This window comes from Panulirus ornatus, chromosome 5, assembly GCF_036320965.1.
Source record: "Panulirus ornatus isolate Po-2019 chromosome 5, ASM3632096v1, whole genome shotgun sequence".
Lineage (NCBI taxonomy): Eukaryota > Metazoa > Arthropoda > Malacostraca > Decapoda > Palinuridae > Panulirus > Panulirus ornatus.
Window position 1 is genome coordinate 16,558,733 of NC_092228.1, and position 10,160 is coordinate 16,568,892.

Here is a 10,160-nt window from a genome sequence, read left to right on the forward strand (position 1 = left end):
CCGTTCCCTCTACTCCACCAGCCTCCCTCCCACCCACTCCCTCCTCCCTGTAGATAACCGTAACACACACACACACACACACACACACACACACGACAGGGTGAAGGGGGAGTAGTAAAAACTACAGCCAATTCCTCCCCCTACAGCAGGAGAGTTTGAGGAAGACGAAGGCACTACAACACGCGTACTTCCTTCTTCAACATTCTCTCAGCACAGACGAAGGATGACCTTGGGCTACGGCGCTAAGTTGTCACGCTACACCATCGTTGATGGCGCTACGCTACACGACCCGGCGTCACGCTATACTACACGACCCACCTACGCTACGCTACATGAAGCTAAACCTCAGGCATGAAGTCACGCTACACTACCAAGACGCTATGCAGTGTAAAGCCACGTCGCTATATGGACATTACTGTGTACAGAGCTATATAACTACCACTTCGCTATACAGACATTACTGTGTTCAGAGCTATGTAACTATGTTATACAGACATCAACATGTACAGATCTATGTACCGGTTACTACAAAACACTAAGGCGTGCAGTGCTGTGCTATTATTACTTCGTTTTACAGACATAACAGTGTGCAGAGCAATGTAAGTGTTAATTCGCTATACAGATTTACGGTGCGCGCACGCGCGCATGTGTGTGTGTGTGTGTGTGTGTGTGTGTGTGTGTGTGTGTGTGTGTGGATAAGAGTGGACATGGTACACATACAAATACAGGGCAACGCAAGTGTAAAATTCTCTCTCCGTAGCACATTATAGTAATCACACACACACACACACACACACACACACACACACACACACACACACACGATTCCAGTACACGCAGAGGAGGGGTGGCGGGGGGAGGGGGTGTCGTCGTCCAGGTGAACCCAAAACATGTTGGGAACACGGCGTCGGTGTCCTGCAGGGGCGCGCGCGCATGTGTGTGTGTGTGGCTCACGACACACACACACACACACACCACCAACAGGTGGCGCTACCGGCGGGGAAGGATCAACTTACCTTGAGCATTCAGGAAGGCTTGACAGCTAGGTCGGCTCCTCCTCCCCTTCTCTGCAAACGAAAACGAAACAACGTGAATTAGACCTACGGCCAGAACAGAACCCGTCTCGTACGGGTATATGACCTTTAACCTGCACCACTGCCGACCGACCTAACACACACACACACACACACACACACACATACACATAACCCAGGCAATTACAGGTCGGTTATAGTCACACAAAAGCTTACGGCACAAAAATACAACTAAGCTGGAAAAGCTTGGTAACGGGGAAGCTTGTCAAAAGATAGAACCGGCGAGAAAACTGAGATTAATGATTAAAAGTTAATAATCCAAGTTATGGCGATCGAGAGATTTTGAAAAAGGAAAAAGAGGAAGAAATGAAAGAAAGGCCGGTGGAATGAGGCAGACATGGTCGTACTAACAGCACGGGAACACGACGGTACGACCCTTGACCACGACGGTACGACCATTGAGCACGACGGTGCGATCCTTCAGCACGACGGTACGACCCTTGAGCACGACGGCATGATTCTTGAGCACGACGGTACGACCCTTGAGCACGACGGTACGATCCTTGAGCACGATGGTGCGATCCTTGAGCACGACGGTGCGATCCTTGAGCACGACGGTGCGATCCTTGAGCACGACGGTGCGACCCTTGATCACGACGGTACGATCCTTGAGCACGACGGTACGATACTTGAGCACAACGGTGCGACCCTTCAGCAACGACGGTACAACCATCAGGGGGCAGAGGCGGTGGGGGGGGGGGGGGCGTACCGTCAAGATCAGCGGTCGTACCATCGTGCTCCAGTGGTACGTGGGTGTCCGCCCACCTATGATGATCACACACAGGTCATTGCTCAAGTGGGCTGTAACCCACTGAGGAAAGGATCACCGCTGCCCGCCACAAGAACTGATCACCTCCGTTCACAACAATGGACAATACAAGCCACTAACGAGTTCAATTAACGCCACAGTGAACCAAGAGAATCGCAACACAAGGATGAACTGTAAATCGCCCACACACACACACACACACACACACACACACACACACACACACAACACACACACACACACACACACACACAACACACACTCAGAAAAAAAAATCGTGAAAATTATCAGGCAATTAAATTTGAACTTTCCATTAGTCGAGGATGACGCAAGAACCCAACAAGTCTCCGATATAACCTGTATTGTGTCGTGATGCCAAGTATTTCAAAGGGAGACGTTAATGGCAATAGTTGCGCCCGGCTCAGGACGCCCTGCTGCCCACACAGTATCTTCCAGCAATTTCACGTGGAGAGAGAGAGAGAGAGAGAGAGAGAGAGAGAGAGAGAGAGAGAGAGAGAGAGAGAGAGAGAGAGAGAGAGAGAGAGAGAGAGAGAGACGTCTTGGAACGCATGTACTTCCACGCACTGATTCTTGTCCTGTCTAAATATTTCTTCGTCGTCTAATCCACGACATACACTGTGCTGCTAGTAAGTGGCACGGGCGCGCGTACACACACACACACACACACACACACACACACACACACACACACACACACACACACACACATACACACATTTGTGCGTCTCTATCGGGAAAAGCTTGTCAAAGCTGTGTGCTGAGAGGAAATGGTGACTGGGGGGAAAAAAAATCTACACCTACGTGTACGTGTGAAATGATTTCGGGGTCAACGTGCACGTGCACTGCTGGATTATGTGTTAGACGAGTTATGCAGCGGAGAGGCTGTTGGATGTGAAGGTGCTGGAGGACGGCAGGTGGAGTGCCTCATCATTTGTTGGTTGAAGGCGAGTGTGTGAGGATCTTATGAGTCCTGGAAGAGGTAAAGACATGCTCATGGAAGAATGGATGTGACTGAACGGGCTTGGGAAAGTGGCCTGAGAGCAGAGATACAAAGGGAAACTGTGTGAAGAATGGGATGGAGAGAGAGAGAGTATGAAACTAGGGGAAGACGAGCGGAAGGCATATCGGGAAGTAGTCCTTTGATGTGCAGGTGGTGTGTGTGTGTGTGTGGGGGGGGGGGGGGGCATGTGGAGGGTGGGATGTTGTAAATAGATAAGAAAGTGTGGTAAACAATGAAATGAAAGTAAATATCCAGTGAACGCAGAGAGGGAGTCGTATGAACGGTACCTGTAGTGAAGGATAGCGTGTGCCTGGGAAGAGTACAAGAGAGAAAGCAGGAGGTCAAGATGAAGAAACAACGAGGGTTGAAAAATAAAAAGGGAAGCTGCTGAGACGTGAGGCTGGACGGGTATTAATGAACTGCAGAGAGAATAAAATGAAATGCTCTGGCAAGAGAGGTGATTTGTGTGAGGAGATCAAGGGAACAATGGAGTTAACAGTAAGGGAGAGTGTGTGGGGAAGTGGAACCAGACGAAGAAGAGGGTGAAAAGGAAATGAAGTGACTCTTGTGAAGGGCTGCTAAATGTGTCAGAAGAAACGAGGAAACGGACGGACATGGCGTCTTTGGAACGAGGTGGTTTGAAGAGTGAAAGAGGGTCATGACAAATGGTACGGTGAAAATGGAGTAGGTATTCTCAAGAAACTGGGTGAAGAGTGTTGCTGACTGATCAGTCAGCCTGTTCGACGCTGGCCTAGTCCAAGGTGATGTGCCAGAGGACTGACTGAATGAAATAAAGACAAAAAGGACAAAAAATAAATGTAATTTGTGGTATGTTGGGGGGCGGCTTCCGAGTCGCATTCAGCTTGTCATTTACATCAAACAAATCTATCTATTCAACTCATCAAATCATTACGAGGCATAACTCTCGGATACAGATTGCTACATACAGCTCCTACAGCTTCAGGGTCCGCTGTATCATTACCGCTGATACCAACATTTCCAGAATTCTGCTTTTTTGCTTCGGGTGGAATTAAGCAATCCAATCTTGGACTCAAATCAACTACGGAGGGAATTCATAGTGTGATATGACTAGGAGACTCCATTGGGACACAGAATCAAGGCATTGACGACTGGGAAACAGAATTAAGACATTGACTGAAGGCTCAAAATGTTATAAGGTGTGGGTCCTGCTGTCGTTATCAACGAAGACTCATTCGGAAGAACTACAGAATCTTCCATATCTACTCAAGAATTAAGTGGAAGGATGGGACGAAGAAGGCTTTGAGACATCAGAGCCTGGGCGTGCAGAAGGGTGTGTGGCTTGCATAGGATAAAACGAATTAGAGCGATCCGGTATACGGGGGGCAACGTTCAATCACTGGGCTGAACCAGAGCATATGAGGCGGTCGGGGGGAAACCAAGGGAAGATCTGTGAGGCCTGGTTTTGGATGAGTGGGCTCTTGTTTTGGTATATCATATTCGCACTTTCGCACTTGACGGCCAGGGAGTGGATGCGAGCCAACGAGGCCATTCTCCGTTTGTTTCTGGCGCTTCCCCGATATGCGGGAAACGAACTAGTGCCAGAGTCGACCCTCAGAAGTCTTCTTCCGTACACACAGCATATGCTCTTGACTCTCTGACCAAAACAATAGAAGGAACAATAATACAGAGAGAGAGAGAGAGAGAGAGAGAGAGAGAGAGAGAGAGAGAGAGAGAGAGAGAGAGAGAGAGAGAGAGAGACCATCTAAGATTGGCAGAAACAGACAGTGGCAGCCAGAGACAACCACACGCTTGAGGGCGTATGTAATACGACGCGTGGGAGGAACAAAACACTGATGCCAAATGCCTGAAGAAAGCGACATGGGATAACCCTGAAGGTGACAGCCGGGAAGAACACCTCCTGAACAGGGGTATAATGCCTCTCCATGTATGGTACCGCTGCAGGCTCGCCTCAGTCCTCAGTGCTGCAGGCACGGGAGAGGGTAGACGAGTGGTGGGCTGGGAACCGATCTGGGTGTGTTGGGCAGAGGACAGAGCCAAGTCGTGGGTAAGTTACGGTCAGAGGTCAAAGCTAGGTCGTGGGAATGTGATGGTCAGAGGATAGAGCTAGGTCGTGGGTAGGTAATGGGCAGAGGTCAAAGCTAGGTCGTGGGTAGGTGATGGGCAGAGATCAAAGCTAGGTTGTGGGTATGTGATGGGCAGAGGAGAGAGCGAAAGCGAAGGAATAGCGGCAGAGTCAGGCAGCGGTGGGTAAGGCAAAAATAGATCTGGAACTATTAACGATAGACCGTCTGTGGTTAAGGCGACAGCGGTGATGGGAGCAGTGGTGGAGGGAGGTCTGTGGTAAAAGTGTGGTAAGTCTTGGGCTAGGGATGGTGCGGGGCGGTGTGGGCTGAGTGGGCCAGAAGTAGCAGACCCCCTTGCACGACCACGCACCACCAGCAGCGACAGCAGGAGGAGGAGGAGGAGGAGGAAGGAGGGAGGGTCGGCCTGCAAATACCACAACCTCAAGCGACTCACCTGGTAATACCTGTCACCCGTTTCCCACCCCCTGTCGCTGAAGGCAATATGCGTCTCATTCATTTTCCTCATTTTATATATATATATATATATATATATATATATATATATATATATATATATATATATATATATATATATATATATATATATAATGACCGTCATGACACAATGAAAACATGGCGCCTGTCAAAGGCCACCTCAGCTACGAGGAATAAAGTAAAGAGGAGAAATGTGGTCGAAATTAATCAGGGCTCCGCAGGTGCTTGCAGGCCCGACTCTTAGAGGCAGATAGTCTATAGAACGAAGAGAATTCCACGGTGTGTGTGTGTGTGTGTGTGTGTGTGTGTGTGTGTGTGTGTGTGTGTGTGTGTGTGTGTGTGTGTGTTCTAAAACTTTCACTAATCTCGCCCCTGAGGTAGAACCTAGACAAACCCTACCCCCAAAACAGAACCCAGACTCACCCTGCTCCCCCCAACAGACCCTAGATCAGCCCTGTTCCCCACAGTAGACCCTAGAACAACCCTCCTCCCCACAGTAGACCCTAGAACAACCCTCCTCCCCACAGTAGACCCTAGAACAACCCTCCTCCCCACAGTAGACCCTTGAACAACCCTCCTCCCCACAGTAGACACTAAAACAACCCTCCTCCCCACAGTAGACCCTAGAACAACCCTCCTCCCCACAGTAGACCCTAGAACAACCCTCCTCCTCACAGTAGACCCTAGAACAACCCTCCTCCCCACAGTAGACCCTAGAACAACCCTCCTCCCCACAGTAGACCCTAGAACAACCCTCCTCCCCACAGTAGACCCTAGAACAACCCTCCTCCCCACAGTAGACCCTAGAACAACCCTCCTCCCCACAGTAGACACTAAAACAACCCTCCTCCCCACAGTAGACCCTAGAACAACCCTCCTCCCCACAGTAGACCCTAGAACAACCCTCCTCCCCACAGTAGACCCTAGAACAACCCTCCTCCCCACAGTAGACCCTAGAACAACCCTCCTCCCCACAGTAGACACTAAAACAACCCTCCTCCCCACAGCAGACCCTAGAACAACCCTCTTCCCCATAGTAGACCCTAGAACATCCCTCCTCCCCACAGTAGACCCTAGAACAACCCTCCTCCTCACAGCGGAACCTAAACACCTATTTCTCCACAGCAGAACCTACACAAAATACGAGTCGGGGTTGGTCATACGAAGCATCACCAGCGGAAGCAAGCAAGCAGGTGGGAGCACTGTGTGCCTCCCGGACTGAGACCCACTCATTCCCAATTCTACCTCCACGTCAGGTCTCCCCGGGCGCCCCTCTCCGTGTGTCCTCGACAGCAGAGCACCTCCGCCTCCCGCACCACCAACCAACCAACGCGACGCGGGTACTCCCACCGTGATCCCCTGAGGACAAGGCGCTGCCCAATACTTGGTCTGGCGTAATAATTTGCGAGAACATATCTTTCCAAATACTTCCTCAACGGCGGGGGTGGAGCGGTGTGGGGAGAGAGGAGGAGGTGGAGGAGGGACGCTATTTTCTCCAGTGTGTGTGTGTGTGTGTGTGTATGTGTGTGTGCGTGTGTGTCTCTCCTCCTCCCCCTCCTCTGCTCTTCACCTGCCGACTGGCGCAAATTTCGCAATAATTTGTAATTCCGTCCCGGACGCCCCCCCCCCCCCTCCACCCAACAGGGCGGCGGAGCCTGGCGCGCGCGCGCGCTTGTGACAACACCACAGCCAGCTTCCCTCACTGTGCGCGAGTCGTCTCCCCCCACACACACAGACCTTCCCCGGGAGAGACCCTCCACAAGGACTGTGGACAAATAAAACTGAAAGACCAAGAAGATGAACGAGGAATAAAAAAAAAAGGGGGAAAAGAAGAAAATACAAGCTGTTTCAACCAAGGTACTCGCCAGGCTTTGACGGAAGCCTTCGACAGTCGTTCCATTTAATTATAATTACCTTTCGACAGCTTCTCCCCCTCCAACGCCCCCCGTCCCCCCCGAATCCTAGGCTTCGATACCCCCTGCTGCAGTGGGGAAATGTACGACTTGGGAACGTTCTCCGACGAGCCTGTAGTCTCAAAGATACTACACCTGGGGGCCACGAAGTCACTTCGCACGCGCGGTATGGTCTCCAAAACGCGGAGCCCGGTAACACCAGCTTTCCGATATACAACGAACACAACCCTCGTTCATATGAAGGGAGTTAAAGATATTACCAGTGGCACACCTGGTGTATAATTAGGCCACGTGCGACGCTAACGTACCATCTCCTAAAGCAGTGCTTCATGAACGACACGTGAGTATCTACATAACCACAAGACAGGAGAGGTAAAGTGGTGAGCGAGAGGAAGACAACACTATACCCTTTCTCCTCTCTACTGCCCACACACACACACACACACACACACACACACACACACACACACTCGTATGTCTGGTCTCTGGCTCCACCTTTCTCTCAAGGCTGTTAAAAGCCTTTGACCCTCGACCCGCGTACACTTGGAAGCGACGCTTGCAACTTTGTACTCCTCGGACTTGTTACGTTACTGTTATATTCTCCTGAAGTGCACATGAGGCATCTACCCATGACCTGCCGCCAGTATGAGGTGGCTAATGACCCGTGAACTTTGACCTGTCAGTCTATCGAGATGGTTGTTGACGACGATGACCTCCTCCAACTAAATCTGATCCCTCGGTGGCCATGAGGGTCGGGTGATCCAACCCTTAGGTATAATGGCACGACCTTTGACCTAGCCCTTCAAGAGGGAGGTCAGAGGTCAGTCTATCATACCCATGGGCTGGATCGTACCGTCTTGCTTGCCCGTGTGTGTGTGTGTGTGTGTGTGTGTGTGGAACAAGGGGGAAGGGGAGGAGGGAAGTGTCTATGGCAGCTGTTTGACTCCCAACTTTTACGCAATGCCGCCCAGTATTTCGAATGACGTCAGCCATACTTCACGCAGGACCCCGAATTTTGAGAAGGCTTCAGTGGGTTGCGCTGTGAGGTCACCCACACGGTATATTTATCCCCCCTCCCTCCCCCTATCCTCAGTTGGACGGTGAATTGCCCTTGACCTCTCGCCTATCTTCGATTCTGGGTCAATCATAACCTCCGCCCGTCACAAACCTGAGAGGCGAGAAGGTCGTGAGCTGGCGGGGGGGGGGGGGGGGGGTAATATTGGTTGGTTCCCAACTCCTTCACTTCATCGTTAACTTTCCCTAATGAACCAGCCTCTTGGTCTCCTACAAACAACCCCCCCCTCCATAAACAAGGACGCACGGTTCTCAGAGTTCCCTTGGATCATATCCTCACATCATCACATCACCTCTTTTTCTTCCTCCTTTGTACTTCCTTCCTTCCTACCTTTCTACACCACCACCCCACCCCACCCCAACCCCCTCCCCCATCTGATCACGACAGCACGGCCCTTAAACACGACTGGGACACGATCCTTAGGGAACATGATGACCCCTTGAATTCTCTCTCTCTCTCTCTCTCTCTCTCCTCTCTCTCTCTCTCTCTCTCTCTCTTTCTGGAGGGGGGGAGGGGAGTGGTGGGGTGTTCAAGGTCAAAGGTCACACGATCGGAGCCAAAAAACCCATCGTACCGTCGACGTCTTCTTAAGGGCCGTACCTCTCGCGAAACCCAGGGAAACTATGAGTATACGCAATACGAGGAAAGTACCAGTATACGCAATACGAGGAAAGTACCAGTATACGCAATACGAGGAAAGTACCAGTATACGCAATACGAGGAAAGTACCAGTATACGCAATACGAGGAAAGTACCAGTATACGCAATACGAGGAAAGTACCAGTATACGCAATACGAGGAAAGTACCAGTATACGCAATACGAGGAAAGTACCAGTATACGCAATACGAGGAAAGTACCAGTATACGCAATAGGACCAGTAACCAGTATACGCAATACGAGGAAAGTACCGTATACGCAATACGAGGAAAGTACCTTATACGCAATGACGAGGAAAGTACCAGTATACGCAATACGAGGAAAGTATCAGTATACGCAATACGAGGAAAGTACCAGTATACGCAATACGAGGAAAGTACCAGTATACGCAATACGAGGAAAACACCAGTATACGCAATACGAGGAAAGTATCAGTATACGCAATACGAGGAAAACACCAGTATACGCAATACGAGGAAAGTATCAGTATACGCAATACGAGGAAAGTACCAGTATACGCAATACGAGGAAAGTATCAGTATACGCAATACGAGGAAAGTACCAGTATACGCAATACAAATCAGTGCACGCACGGAGCAGATGGTGTTTCAAACACAGGTACACACGTATGGTAATACACCCCTGCTCCTCCCCCGGACCCAATGCGTGACAAGTGCACCCACATACACCACCTACGGCACCCCAGGAGGCAAACGTCATTACAGGCGGTAATAACCATCGCCAAAACGACCTTCAACGACCCTGAACGATCGCTACACCGCCCGCACGGCGGAATGACACTAAAGGTTATGCAGCAACACCACCCACCCCTCCCTCCCTCCCTCCCTCCCTCCCCTACCTTCCTCCTGTCTTCCTTCCTCCCTCCCTCCTCTCTTCCTCCTCCTTCCTGCCTCCTCCTCCTCCTCCTCCTCCTTCAGCACCTCACCACACGACGGAGGAGGGACCAATCAGAGTGCAGCTAGAAGCCAGAGTCGTAGCAAGCTAATTATAAACAAAGCTAGGCGCCCGGTCGCACCACTGACAAACTTTAATTAAATTCTGTGCATA

General features: G+C 50.7%; 1 protein-coding gene across 5 annotated transcripts in view; it reads right to left on the reverse strand.

Annotated features, from left to right (window-relative positions):
• LOC139748602 (TOX high mobility group box family member 4-B-like) overlaps window positions 1–10,160 on the reverse strand; it is an 844,810-nt gene that overhangs the window by 664,375 nt on the left and 170,275 nt on the right. For 4 of the 5 annotated variants that reach the window (XM_071661732.1, XM_071661727.1, XM_071661726.1 and 1 more), the window contains one exon: window positions 1,017–1,067. The exons of the other annotated variant lie outside the window; for it this stretch is intronic. In XM_071661732.1, coding sequence (XP_071517833.1) covers window positions 1,017–1,025 — 9 coding nt within the window. In that variant the 5' untranslated portion in view covers window positions 1,026–1,067. The remainder of the gene's footprint in view (window positions 1–1,016; window positions 1,068–10,160) is intronic. 5 annotated transcript variants of the gene reach the window in all.